The sequence below is a fragment of the Pungitius pungitius genome, chromosome 19, assembly GCF_949316345.1.
Source record: "Pungitius pungitius chromosome 19, fPunPun2.1, whole genome shotgun sequence".
Lineage (NCBI taxonomy): Eukaryota > Metazoa > Chordata > Actinopteri > Perciformes > Gasterosteidae > Pungitius > Pungitius pungitius.
In genome coordinates this window covers 6,472,185-6,487,032 of record NC_084918.1, presented here as the reverse complement: position 1 = coordinate 6,487,032, position 14,848 = coordinate 6,472,185, and the positions used below count along the sequence as shown (strand labels likewise).

Here is a 14,848-nt window from a genome sequence, read left to right as displayed (position 1 = left end):
AACATGCAGAGCAGCATACGCCATTTAGTGTGAATGCAAAGCACCGGCCGGCTTAAGCCTCACGCACCAAATACACTGAGCAAATATTTCACAAGGCGAGATTAACATTTATAATCCCTTCCCTAAACATTGTGTCAAGGCACTGGGAAACCTGCACATGTAAATAAAAAGAGACGTGGCTCTACGATGTGTCAGGCAATGGCGGGCATTGGCATGCGCTATAGTGTGCATCCATAAGTGGCTCGGCCTGCGGTAGACTTGGAACGGCACAAGTGGGGCGAAAATGGAGAGAACCAACCGTGGTGGATGAGTCCATTCTCCACCAGAGCTTGGCCCAGGTGAACGCCTTCCTCTGGGTTGCCGGTCTCCCCAATTTCCATCAGCCACGACACAAACTCACTGTGGGGAAGCAAAAGGCAACACGGACATCACGTCACATGATCACTCAGGGACTATACAACAAACATACACAAAATCCCCCAAGGGGAAGTGCCATCACGGCACGAAGGAGAGAGCTTCATGGGTGCATTGTAAAAAGTGGGGGCCTTTGCTGAGCGTGATGTCCAGCAGACTCGAGTTCAACCTAATTTATTTTTAGAGATAAAATGTAACGCGATCAAATCAGAACAATTTAATTGAATCTCGGAAAGGTCATGATGGAAAATGAATGATAAGTTCTGCTCTGCATCATTTAGAACCAAGAAGAGGAAACGAACCCAGCGCCAGGAAAACAAACACAGCATCCAATCTCCCGAGGCCCCAAACGACCTAAACGGGATGTTTCTCCATAATTTAGTGACTGAGAGAGAAAGTAAAATAAGAAAATGAAGAACAAGAGGGTTGGGGACCGGGTTGGGGAGCGATTGACCCCTCGATGCCGTGTCTCCCCATCAAAGACACACAAACACAGCCAGCGGCACCACATGGAATCCACTCGCAGGCCGTGACGGAGGCGGCCGGGTGTCAGCGCCCAACCGACCGGGGCAGTTCCCCAATGTTTTCAGAGAAACAACTGACCAGACACGTGAACCTCCGTCACCCGTTGACCACGCTCGCCATGGCGTCTTTTCGCTGCCCAACGGACCACAGGGGGAAAAACACACCTCTGTAACCACGTCAATGTGTCAACATCCGCTCCGTTACCATGGAAGGACAAACACCAATGCGGGGTTTGGGACCATAAGGTTCTCATGGCCTCATGTGTGTGGAACAAGGCAATATTGAATATTGAAAAAAGTCAGCCTTTACCGGATGCATGAATATACTGTATCTCCCTGTTCTATGTACAACGCGCTGCCTACGTAGCAGAAGCAGGTTTTTTAACTCAGCTTCTGCTTAAATGTAACCTTTGTGTGAGCACATAGAGCAAAAAGGAGTCAGCCAAGTAATGCCAAAAAGAGGCTGACAAAGACAAAGAGCATTTGGTGCAGGGTGTCTAACCTTTTCATTAAGCTCCTAAAGGGCTTTTCATCAACATCTGTCGCAACAAACAGACGCTTTTGTCTGTAATGTGCAGGAAAGACACATTTGATTCCAGGTTCAAAATGGGACGATATTACTGCGAGCTAGGTGGCTGTCACACACATTTCATTTGATGAATTACATTGTCACAAGGAACCAAACCACAAATGCAATTGTAGCACTTAAAAAGGGAGGATCTCAGGAGCTAAATATAGCTTTTGGCTTTAAAAAAAAAAATCAGAAAGAGAAAGAAGAGGCGTGAAAAAAAGAATAAAGGCGAAGCATTTCACACTGGAGGGAGCGGGCTGGGTTTAAGCCACAGGCAATGTGGCTTTCATCAGAGACATACCATGGTGGGTTAAAACCCACCAATTACGCCCACATGTAATCTTCTCCATGTTCATTGCAGACAGGGGAAGTACAGAGGGGCGAGATACGTCTTCTCACCCACAAGTGGTCATCCAGGTGTTGGCCAAGTTGTGTGCAGAAGTTTAGATTTTCCAAAATGAACTTCCCCTGAGCTGCTTTCTCTCCACATGAAGGCCACAAAGTGCCCGTATATGACCAACGCTTGAGCCTTTTTGAACGTTTTAGCCAACGGATCCATTCCTCCTGCAGGCCGCAAAGGGATCTGGTGTTGTCTGCGTGGACCAAAGGAGAAAGTAATTCCTCGTTCCAAAACCACCATACGATGTTACACGGCCCACAGCTATTCCCAGTTGGACCTTCTGGTTGATTTTTTTCTCTCTCTCCATGCTTTTAAAAATAACAAGGATTCTGAACCTACTGTTTAAGCTGGGTGATTTTTTTTTCAGTGAGATTATCATCAGTCAAAACATCTCTGTAGAAAATGTTGGCAAATGGAAAACATGGCTCATTCTCAAAAGTAGTGGGGCGCTTACAAGAGAGATTAGTTATTGGATTTCAAGAGTCACACAGGAACATCCAGCCGACGCTCTCCAGTGAAAATATTTAATTTGGTTTTCCAACCCTTCTTTAAATTGCATCATGTAGTCACTCTATAAAAAGAGCTGACACACACAGAATTTGTATTTTCAAACAAGGAGAGCTCTTCGGCTGCTGATGGTTATAGATTTTGTTATGCGGATGCAGCTTGATTGTCTCAGTGTGCTTCTCACAAAGCCCAGCGCTGGGGGAGGAGTGGATCAAGCTTTGTGTGTTTATTCAAGTTCAGGGAAGAAAGAGGTGTGACATCCCATGAAAAATCTCCTGTAAACGGCCTTTAGTCTCAATGAAGGGAACATCACATACCGGCAGATAGTTTGAAAATCACATAGTTGTGGTGAACATCCATGATGGGTGTCACAGTCCTACAAATTAAAATATTTTATAATATAAAATCTAAATTGAAATAGGATTCCTCGAGAAACTCAGTTCAAAAAGCTTTGAACACGACAAGTCAATATGGCAGCCAGACGTCTGAGGCAAACTTCTGAAACGGGAGCACCAACTTAAAATAGCTCACGGACGGAATTTCAAGCGCAGATCAAGGGAAAAAAAAAGAGGAAACAAATGCGCATAAAGCTGCCTTAAGGTCTGCTGCAGTGACCTCATGGATTCCCCCGCAGTAGGCTGATGGTAATCTAACATGGAGCCCAGCGGCACCGGGACATCTCTCTGGGATTTACCAACCGGCATTCAGTGGCCGATCCGTCCCCCGGACACCACACCAATAATCCCTAAATGTAATAATCCATCACGGGCTAAATCTGGCTGGATAAGCGACCCCGGCAGGAATCCTACCTTCCCAGGAAGCACTTGGGGAAGGTGGTTAGCTTGCGTTTACGATCCTTAATGAGGTGACCCTTGGTCATTAGGTGGTAGAGCTTCTCCCCCTTCTCCGACACCATCACCCACGTATCCTGCTCCATGCCGAGCCTCAGACCTATGGAGCGGGGTGGGGGGGGGGAAAAGGAAGGGTTCAGGAGAGCTCCCAGACATCCATTTCTCCCCATTTCACGTGATTATTAGCATTGACACACACACACAAACACTATCTTAGACTCTTGGATACGGATCCCTCAACCAATTGGCTGGTAGTTTAACCCAATTTACCCATTTACTCACTCACTCCAATAAAGCATCTATTCACAGCTATGGATTCAAGACACATGTTGAGAAGAAATATGTTTCCTTGACAGACCCCCCCTCCTCGCCCCCCCTCAATTCTGATCCTAATAGGGTGAAGCGGCTCCTTACTTTTCCTCCGCTCCCTCTCCTTCATGATGGCCTCCAGCCACTCCTGCTTCTCCTCCGGGGTCTTGGCCATGCAGACGAACCACTTGTTTTTGGCCGTGTTGTGGATCTTCCAGCCGTTGTTTACTATGTTCCCGCTGCTGTGGTAGTCCGCTGCAACACAGACGTGAAGTTGACTTTACTACCCAGTCGTAAAGTTTTCTAGTGGTGGAAATGCCGCAAATCCAATTTGTTTGAGCCATTTTAGGCCCAGCGAGGAGAAAACATTTGACATAAAACTATCGAGAGTATAGTAGTGGATCTTTCATCCGCATTTGGTACGCTCAAACATAGACAACAGAACAAAACAGAAGAAACAGATGAAAAGAAATGCACATGAACCGTTGACCGTGAGTTAAATCCTGATTATTTCCATCTCGTAGGAGAGATTTAAAACGCTCCGCTGCGTGACCTCTGACTCTCTCCCTCCACGGGTGTAACAGAAAGCAAACCATTTCAATCCCCAATTACCATCACGTCTCAAAGTATCTACAGTGTGGCGTCCTTGCCCGCGGTGCACCTCAAGGGCGTATTTCAACCTCGGGCAAGCAAGTGCGTCCTTGGGAAGAACTCATTTTCGCTTTCATTTCACAGGAATCCGAGCTGAAATAGTCCCGTCGCCCTAGATTTGGGTTTGAGATCTCCCGCCTGTGGTGCAGAACACCCAGGAGTTACTGCTCTGCCGCCGCCGCCGCCACTGGCCTCACGTGGGACCCAAGCCCATCCACCTCTCGCCAAAGAACACCCGATATTACGTCCCCACTAGGTCTGTTCCAGGGGAAATGATGGCTTCTACAAATATAAATGATAATCAGTGGCTAGGTGAGGCCAAGAGAAACGAGAGCTACCGGCAGCAGCACAGTCCCACGGAAATGTCTAAAGAAATGCTTATAGGTCGATCTTATTTTCTATATTTTGGATAAAGGTTCCTAAACCCGCAGCGAGCCTGAAATAAAGAATTTGCATCCAAAAGCCAGAGAGAGAAACTAAATTCTCTTCTTCTCACAGGACCACTCACCCGTGCCATCATCCACATTTTCCACCTCCATCACCTCAGTGTTGATTCTCCCTCTGAACAGGTAGCGAGGACCCTCTGTGGCCGTCTTGCTGTTTTTTAAACGCCTGGGGAAAGAGAAGCAAAGAAATCTATTGCTTCCTGAGGAATCAGCATCACTCACAGTCGATTCAGACTTCTGACTACAGCCATCTGATGCTTGTCTATGTGCACTAACCAGAATTAGGTGACGAAAATGCATCCAATTTAAATTAAGGTCAGGGCATTTTTTTCATTTTTTATTTCTGTCATGAATGGATCTGCTTCAATGCAGCACAAAAAAAGAAAAGAAAAAGATGGCAACTTGGTCGGTGGCGTGTTAAACAAGGCCTGCCACAAAACAAGGGATTAAGCATTATTGTGCATTAACTGCACGTGTAGCTCAGTGTGAGCAGCAATCAGAAATCAGGATCATCCTACTAAAAAAGATAAATCTAAGGAAAAAGAAGTTAATATCTTATCTAATATAGACAGAGATCCTTCGGTCACGTGTCTCCCCTACTGCATGACTTCTTTCAACTGCCTCTGAAAAAATGTGAACTTCTTCTCACAGTGAACCAAAGTTATAGTTTTAGCGGGACGTTTATAATTATATAAAAGCATAGAAAATTCACACTGTAAAGAGAATTTAAATGTATATTTTGATTTGTTCATTTTGCCAGTAATGAATAAAAGAGGGTCAAGGCACCTGTTTTTCTTCTTGCAGTAGACCAGAAGCTTGTCAAACAGGAAGAAAATCCTCTCTTGTATGTTTCCAGCTGAAATCTTCAAGAGGACGCCGTGCATGAGCATCTCCGTGCATGTGTCTGTGATATTGGAGCCCTGCAAACAGACATGTGGGCAACAGGTCAACAAGAAAGAAGGGGGGGGGGGGGGGGGGGGAATCTGCTTGGACTCAGACTGATAGAAAGGACTCTGGAAAAACCAGGTATTAAAACTAGCGTTTCTAAGAGAAAATGAATTGTATATTTGTTGAATGTTCACGCTTAGTGACCGAACAGGAGGAGGAGGGATTACAAAGCCCAGCCTTTCCTGCTCTCTCTCTCTCTCTCTCTCTCTCTCTCTCAGGGGTCTGTCAAAACACTCCCCGCTTCCTCACAGCGGATCGCTGCAGGACTTTTAAAATGGACGGCCGTTGATAGCTTCTATAGAAAAACCTCCCGTCCGCTCGCACCATGTGTTGCATTGTCGCGCCTGGTCACCACATTGGTCGGGGTTCCTGCTGCCAGCGATAAAGTGCGCTGTCTTTTCCCCCTCCTCACCTTGCCTGCTCTGGGAATTTATGTACCACGTTTGATCGGCCCCTCCAGGTCTAAAAATAACTCCCAGGCGCACAGAGCCGGAAAATGTGCTAAGCATTCCCTCCTGCTGGAGACGTCAGTGGGACAAAACTTATCCCCCCTTTTTCCTTCTTCTGCTCCTCACCCTTTTTATCCTCCTCCCTTTCCTTCTGAAGATCCCCCCCCCCCCCCAGTCTGTTCCTCTATCTCTTCCATTTCTTCCCCTACACAATTGAGTTTTTAGCCTCCCGCTCTTTCAGCAGCCTTTGAACTCCCCCGGTTCACAACCAGATGTTTAACTAATTTGCAGCCAGTGAGTGTGAGCAAACCAAACATGGAAAACGTGTCTTGGCAACATCACACATGTCCAAACTATAGAGCTGCATTTTCCAAATGGAAGGACTAAAACTTTGCATGTGCTTTTAAGAAATAACCCGCTTTCTAATGACTCCTTTTGCTGCAGCATTCTTCAGTTTCTTTCTATTACTCAGCAGCATTTTTATTACGCTGATCTTGTTCCAAGCCAAAGGCCCACAGAGGGTGTGTCCAGAAACTTCAACATCGCTTTAAACGCTCAGTTGTTTAATCTAAATTTCAACCCTTTATTTGGATAGCTAGACAACAGCCAGACATAACAACTGCAGAGAGGGATGACAAATTAGGATGGACAAAACAGAAAATTCTACTCATCAAGTAAAAGCTTTGGTGGAAAAAAATCATAATAAACTCTGCAGTGATTTGTCATTTGGCTGGAAAGATAGGATGTAAATTAACTTTGTTTATTGAAAGAAGCTAAATCGAGTGCCACAACGCAAGATTTAAGAACTCCAACAAGAGAGCAGAATGTGAAGGGACATTCAACTGGAAACTACACGGTGACAAAAAAAACAAAAAAAACAGCCCCAGTTGCAACACAAACCAACTGGTAATCACCGGCCTCACCATGGTGACCGCTGCGGGGACATCGCCCCGTCTCTCCCACGCCAGGTGAACCTGCCAGGATGCCCCAAGGGCGGCCACCCGTGGAGCAGGTCGGCACTAACAAGCCGTCCAGAGGAGCAGCAGCGGCTCCGCCCATCCCTCCCCGTCCCTCCGTCTTCCATTAGTCAGAGATCCATTCAATCCAATCAGATCAGAGATCCATTCAATCCAATCAGATCAGAGATCCATTACGATCACACAGTTCTTTAGATTCTGTATGATTCAGCTAGTGTGTATTTTGATTGTTTGTCTGTTAAAAAAATAAAAGATACTCTCTATATTTCTGTTACTCCAGTATGTTTTTTTTTTATTTTTATAAAGCACAACAAAACACACTAAAAGCCTCTTTAACACTGACCAACTGACCCCTTATTACGGCACCCCAGAACGACCCGAAAGGCTCCGTCTACCAGATGATGATTGAATTGTGACCCTTAAACGGCTTTAACTACAGGCTCATCCAGGCGGAAAGAATTGGACCATTGTGAAAAGAAGTCCTTTTTTTCCCCAGGGAGAACAAAAGGGCTTAAAAAGGCTGACAGAAGTCACGCCACTTGGAATTTCTGGTTGCATTGCTGGCATTGGGCTAAGTGGCTTTAGATATGTCACGACTTTGAGCTTTGACGGCTGGGGGGGGGGGAGGGGGGTGAGTTCACCTATGTTTTAAAAAGTGAGAAACCTACAACTCAACTCTGACTACGTAGCAGGACAATCAATTCAGCCATTTCAATTGAATTCACTGGTTAATATTAAATCATTCAACGCTGTGTCCACAGTTAGTTTGAGCCCCCACCTCCCAGCCCTCTATGTGGGACTGCCATTCCTCCAAAATCTCCAACTTCTCCATCTGTCTCTTGGCCTCGTTGATGCTGGAGCACACGGCCTTCATCACCTGCAGGGACTCCTGCACCAGAGCGTAGTCATTGTGCTTCTTAGGAGTCCTCTTCAGCAGCTCCTTTAAATGCAAAAACACACACAAAGGATGCACGTGAAAAAATAAATTTGTTCCGCAATGACAGAAACACATATTTCCATTACTGCACCTTCCTGCAAAGTCTGTGGCAAATGTAACTGTAAAGAAGAAAAGACAATGTGTTGTTTTCTTACTGCACAAGCTCTTACCTCCCAGTAGTTCCTGAGTTTGGTGGTTTGGCCAAAGCACTGACAAGCGCTGGGACTGTAAGCGCCGTTTCAGTGTGTTCTATATGCTGGACTTGCACTGTTCTGGATTCATCTGCAGCTAGTGGTGGCTGTCTGTGTCACTTCGGAGCGAGAGGCCCTGGCAGCTGGAAAACTTCAAATGGCGGCGCGTCGGGTTACCCCCCCTTATTATTATCATTATTACTACCGCATCTCTGTGTGCCCGTGCTGGTGGCTGTTTTGGGGGGGGGGACGCCTCGGTGAATTAATAGATCACAGCACGTCAAATGAGACGCGGCCGCTCAGAACACTCAAGACTCAAACGAGACTTTGAAAGCGGATTTAGTTTCGCTCACGTTTCACTTTGGGAAAACGGACATTTCAGAGCTAACCACTGAGGGTGCAGGTATGAACGGGTGGGGAAGGTGACGAAAGGTCTCGGTGTTATTACCGCGACAGAATCCAACGCTGACGGGGGGGGGGAGACATGTCAGAATATGGGACCGGTGTCTCACTAGCGAGGGAGAGGTCGCTGTGGGCGGGACGGGGGAAGCCTGAACTAATGACTGGGTGGTGGTGAGTGATGCGAGGAGCAGAACGTGCAGCAACGCAGGGTGTGGACCAAGGCCAGACTCACCCTGAGCAGCAGTGGGTACTTGCAGATCCGCTGTATGGGAGCCACCAGGTAACCCTCCAGTGGGACCTCGGTGTTTTTTCTGCCTCCCAGCAACATGCAGTTCTGCAGGAGAGAAGAGGAGGTTTGACGAGGCGAAGGCTGGCAGGTCTGTGAGGCTGCGGTGCTCATTGCGAAAGCATTTCGAGTAGCAATATGGGTGAAATGGGTTTGGTCAGTAGCATCAGCGGTCAGGTTACAAGTTCTTTGAGTGAGCAGAACTTGACAGAGAGGGTTTTCCAAGTTGCCATTGGCAACCATTTTGAGCGAACAACTTTTGGCTTTTGGTTACACAAGAAAGAAATGGGCAGCCCGTGTGTCTCCATCTCCCGTGTAAGAGGAGATTCAGCTGGCGCAGTTGACTCAAGCATATCTTTTTATCTTTAAATTTAATTAGTCAGCTGCCATGCATCTGCATCGAATCTTAAAATTAGTCAAAAAGGAATTTGTGACCAATTAAAAGTGACTAAGAATGACAAACCATCTTTTGGCAATCCGACCCACAGTTGCCCAAATATGATTGTGCACATGTATAAAAGTCAATCAAAGGGACCCCTGTCTTCATGTGGGAGTATACAGGCTTGAGGGTCACGGCTAATACTCATGTTCACCTCCCCGCTCACCTGAAACATCGACACGGTGGCGTATTACAGTGTAAACAACAACCCGGGCTTTATGGCAGCCAGTTGTCAAAGGTTTAGTGGAGGTCAGCAGATACCCTCAGCCTGGTCACTGCACGGCCGGGGAGGTGACCTGAGGTACATCGGGCTGTAGCTAATTGTAGGTCGGACGGTAACACGAGACCCGTGTAGCCTGTGTGGAAGGTTAGGTAACCAAAAGGTCAGAGCTAGAAAGGCGCCGTTAAATCAAAGTCAATTAATATCTTTACCTGGTCCGGCTTTCCAGATTAAAAGGCCCCCGTGAACAGTAAATCAGACACAAAGCTCTTGCAGCCCCTTTGAAGGTGTGTTTTAGTGTGTTTACATGTCTTACTCCATCAAACCCAGTTACTAGAAGGAGATATGCTTCTCCAATAAAGAGGCCAATCTACACAGCGCTCTCTGGTCGTACTGTGGTTCTTCTGGTTCAGTTTGAACCGTGGTGCAAAAGACTGAACAGCATCAAGTGAAGAGCACCGAAAAAAGCCAAAAGAGTGAATATTTGGACCCCAAAACACACGCGGTTTGCGGCCAGCAGGGGGGTGTAGTCATCTTTTGCTCTAGCAACATGCCGGTTCGCCTGTGGAGGTGCAACTCTCCCGTCTGGAGAGGGAGCCGAGTCACATCAGCAGTCAGACACACGCTGGAACATTGAGTTCAGGGCTTAACGCGGTCGACAATGTGTGGGCGACTTTGTGTTTGTGTGTCTAAGAGATTGAGGAGGTGTGTTTTCATACGTGAGCAGTTCCCATGACCAGGTTTGATCACACATGACCCCTTTTGGAATTACCTTAAATATCCAGCTCATTATATAGATGTTTAACTATATAAAAGAGAGAGAAAGAGATGTTTAAAAATAACTGATAAATGGATTTAGGTCAAATCATTTCAAAACAGAGAAATAAACTGCAGTCGAATTGAAAAACGTAACTGACTTTATCACGAGTACCGACATTCAGACACACACTTTTAAACTGGCCGGATGCATCAAGTGCATCTTCACAGCGCCTCCTCACCAGTAAACATGTCCGAACGCTCCTGATCTTGCTGAGCTCCAGCAGCAGCCTCTGGGCCTTCTCGTGATTCCCACCGTACTCGTCGTAAATCTGGAAACGACTCCTCTGCAAGAGATGGAGAAAAATAAGGTGGGAAGGACGCATGAGTAATAGAGGAATAAAGAAGAAGAAAAAAAAAAAGAAAGGAGGGCATCAATAAATAATTTCAGCCTGAGAGGACAGTAAAATTTAGAAAAATAAAAGGAAACAACAGACCGCACAGCAGACATGTGAATCATAGCACTCAATGTAGGTATGAATTCTTCCCCACACTCTCCTCTCCATCATCTCCATCAATGTAATAATGTATATCATGTGTGTGTGTGTGTGTGTGTGTGTGTGTGTAGGGTGTGTGGGGGTCCCATCTGCCTTGCAGCTATATAACAGACAACTTTCCACCAGAGCCGTTCTCATGACATTCGTACTGCACCGTCTTTGAGGGGCAGCAGTGGGACCGGACGGCACAGCCTTTAAATCACTCTCTACAAAGTAGAGTCCTGAGTCCTGGCAAAAACATCGTCCAGTCTTCTGCAATGCGGCTCGGCCTTCTGAGACAAAGCCGCTGATGTGGAGAGACATAGCTGCTGCTGCTACTACTACTTGCAGATGCACATTTTTTTGTGGACCTGTAGAGTAATATCTTTCTCGCCGAGTCCTGTTTTCTAACAGGTCTGTTAACAAACCTCCAAAAATATATAGTTGCTTGGCCCTGGGAACTGATTGAATTGGAGTCCAAAGGGAGGAAGTGGAGTCTTAAGTCAGCGAGAACCGATTTGCAGGCCGGAGGGACCTTGATTTGAGAAGCCCCACGGTCCAGCTGGCTTACTCTCCTGTTTGTGAAGTTAGATTGAGTTATTCTTTCCTGGAATTTTTTTTTGAGAATAAACATATCACTACTGAGAAAGACATTTCGAGAAAGAAAAAGAAGAAGAAAAAAAAACTGCATAATAAGAGAACAATTTGTCCAAGTCTTATCCCAATGGACTCATGACTGAATGATGGTCATGACTTTGCAGTTATGCAGGGAATTATATGAAATTCTCTCAATGAGCTCATCTCTCTCTCTCTTTCACCTGTTTCATTAGCTGCCTACAGGCAACCGAGTCGCCCGGCAGAAGGCTGGGAAGATTTATTAGACTTTCAAACCCCGTTACACGCTAGTGTGGCCGCAGGCTCGGCATCAAAGAAACACGATATAGAGCCGGCGTGAGCAGTATATCAGAACCGTATCATGCATGTCTCACATGTGCAAGCTCTCATCGTGGGGGATCCGGAAAGATGAATCGACAACATGTGGTGTATCTGATCATTTTCAGCAGGGCTCAGAGGCGCAGGCTGAGCATTGGAGAAATTCTTCCGACGAACACAAGATTTTCTGCAAGCGGAGCTTAAAATCGTTGCGACTGAACCACGAGAGCTCGGAGCGAAGAGGCCGAAATGATGATTGAAGGTGACAAGATGAAGTTCAAATGAGGAGGCGTTGAGTGATGGCGGACGCACGTGGTACTTACAAAGTGCAAGAAGCAGCGGCCGATCTCATGGTGAGCATGAGGGTCCGGCTGGAGCAGCTCTTCCACCATGGAGAGGAAGTCTTTGTGAACGGCCAGGATCTCCTCGATGTTGGAGAATAAAATCTGAGTTAGAAAAAAAACGCATGTTATGTGGGGTTTTTAGTTTATTTAGTCTCTTTCCAGTTTTCCTCCTCCCCGAGACGGCCCGAATCAATACTTTGGATTGTACTGTTTTTATTGTGCCCATATGGCATTGGGCAAATTCCTGAGGCCACACAATTAGGAGTGAGGTTTCTCTGAAATGGAAATCTTGGCTTTAGATGTCTTTGAAATATGGATTTCAAACATTATTTTGATTAGATATTCTTTTTTTTTAGTAAGGACTTTTATATGGGAATGCTTCCTTCATGTGGTCTTAACTTCTGTCCCCATTTATGTCCTCCTTATTGTGACGTTAAAGGATATGCTGACTCTGCATGGAGGAAGAGGCGAGAAAACCAGAGAAACCTTTTATGGTGGAGGGAATAATAACCTTTAGTGACGCTAACGACAGGTCAAAAGGAATCTATTAAGTGAATTTCATCAATGCAAATTCTGCTCCAAGAGGATTGGATGTCATGCAGCTGCTTGGTGACATCACTGAGCCACGTTATCCAAACCCCTCTCGGTACAGCCTGTTCCCAAATAAAACATAGCATGCATGGCCATATTCCAAAACAAGAGGCATGCAGTAAATATCCACTGAATGTCTATTTTACCTTCAAGTGTAAGCAAGCCCACTGAAACGCTCACTCTCCCGCTGGGAGAGAGCATCCTTTATTATTCTCCAGCCGGAATCGCTTATAAATGGATTATATTTACAGCTGCTTCCTGGATCGCCCACTACTTTCCCTCCCCCCCCCCCCCCCCCCCCATTCAGAACTTGGCTAATTTAAGGTTGAAAGAGCACGCCAAACAAGGGACTCACTTTATTCAGGGTCCAATGTAATTTCCGGCCCCTTTTCCCCGGCTCATGTTACTGTATGAAGAAAAGGGGCCTGTGCGCAGCGTAAGAAGTCGCTCCTAATTATGCCATCCTCGCGCCTCGCAGATTGACGCTCACCTTAACGTTCTCCTCTGTGATGTTCTTGTCCATTTTGGTGGCCGCATACTGGTTGAGACGATGCAGGAACACCTGGAGCGACAGGAGAAAAGAAAAAGCAACTGTGAACACTTTTTTGAAGTGGATTCAATTACGCCTTGGCGTCTGATCTTTTGCACCTTCAAGGAGACAAACAGAAGACTAGATTCGATGCTTTGTGTGCAGCTGCAACACTTGGCTGCCGCAGCCAATTGGATGCCATCATAATGGAAACCTAATACACAAGAAACACAATCTTTGCACTCGGAGAAGAAGGGGAAAAAGAGCGACATGATGATAATTGCATGGTATTTCCAAGGTGATGTTAAGTGTCTGAGAGGCCAAACAGGGTGTGGATTGAGATGGATGGGAAGTGCTCTCTTTCTTCAGTCCCAGAGGATGCTGGTTCCCAGGCTGCTTCACCACACAACCTATTTATTGCTTCGGGGCACTTTCGGAGAATGGCAAATTAAGGTGTGCTTCGAGTCTAGTCTTAAAAACTGACTAAAGAGGAATTAGTCATTTTCTGAACCCCGGGCCTGAGGGAGAGCGTTTAGAAAAGAAGACATCCATCAACAGGTATTGGACGGGGATCTTTATCTCTGCGATGCTTAAAGTTGGGCTGAGAGGAATCTATCTTCAGCAGAAAGATCTGGGGGAAAAGAATTGGTTGCACCACACTTTCATTTTGATCGATGGCCGTAATGCGCTTCACTTCAGGGGAGGCTGTGATGAAATCCAAAGCAATGCTTAAAAAACGAATACAAAGAAATTGCATTTAATCGCTCTTTTTAGTGGAGTCAAACTGGATTTTGAGCAACAACGTCCCTAACGTTCATATTTCTGTCAAAGATGAATGAGAGCGAGTCAAGTAGCAGCGAATAAATCCAAATCGGCATCCAAAAAACTTGTGTGTGTGGTTTGGGTTTTGTTTAACCGACTGTTTGTTCTCATTTACAATGTCACATCCAAATAGCATAAAGGTCAGAAAGACAAAAGGCAAAGATGAGATCTCTAAGTAGGATAAAGTGTGTGCAGGGATATGAGAAAGCTGTCTGCTAATACACTGAAAAGAACCGCGACACTGAGGGTCCCCGGAGCCAAATGCAAGAAAACAACTCCCACGGTGTCCAACATCATTTCGGGAAAAAAAACAGATCTCAGGGAGAATGCAACAACAATGCCGTCAAAACCCAAACTCAGAGCAGTTGACCCTGACCCGAACCGCGGTGGCGTCACTCTGCCGCCCCGCCGAGGGCCGGCGACGCCACCTGTCGACCAGCGCAGCCACACAATACAACCACGGAGCATTTAAAACGGCTTTCTTTAAATGACACCGAGATCAAAGCGGGCGGGAAGGTGGTTGCTGCGAACCGGTGGCAACGTCTCCACTTCTCGCTAATTGCGCCGGCCGCGACCCGTTCCCCTCCGGGTGGACAAATTGCGCGCGAAAGCAACGACTCGAAATCGTTTTAATCACGTTGAATTGACGTCAAGCGGCGCTTCAGAAGTAACCGTGGAAGCGTTGGAATCCGGGATTGTGTTTGAGGGGGTTGAAAAAAAAAAAAAAAAAAAAAAAAAAGTAGCTCAAATAATCAGCCTCTCTGTTGAAGGCCGACTGATTACCATTCCGGAGCCGCTTTGCTTCCCAGCTCTGC

General features: G+C 46.3%; 1 protein-coding gene across 1 annotated transcript in view; it reads right to left on the bottom strand.

The window, feature by feature from the left end:
- Nucleotides 1-14,848, bottom strand: part of prex2 (phosphatidylinositol-3,4,5-trisphosphate-dependent Rac exchange factor 2) — a 66,923-nt gene that overhangs the window by 40,587 nt on the left and 11,488 nt on the right. Inside the window, exons 2-11 of the mRNA XM_037456159.2 lie at nt 13,173-13,244; nt 12,071-12,193; nt 10,521-10,625; nt 8,810-8,911; nt 7,826-7,987; nt 5,460-5,593; nt 4,736-4,839; nt 3,682-3,831; nt 3,226-3,367; nt 299-399 (exon numbers count right to left, since the gene is read on the bottom strand). Coding sequence (XP_037312056.2) covers nt 299-399; nt 3,226-3,367; nt 3,682-3,831; nt 4,736-4,839; nt 5,460-5,593; nt 7,826-7,987; nt 8,810-8,911; nt 10,521-10,625; nt 12,071-12,193; nt 13,173-13,244 — 1,195 coding nt within the window. The remainder of the gene's footprint in view (nt 1-298; nt 400-3,225; nt 3,368-3,681; nt 3,832-4,735; nt 4,840-5,459; nt 5,594-7,825; nt 7,988-8,809; nt 8,912-10,520; nt 10,626-12,070; nt 12,194-13,172; nt 13,245-14,848) is intronic.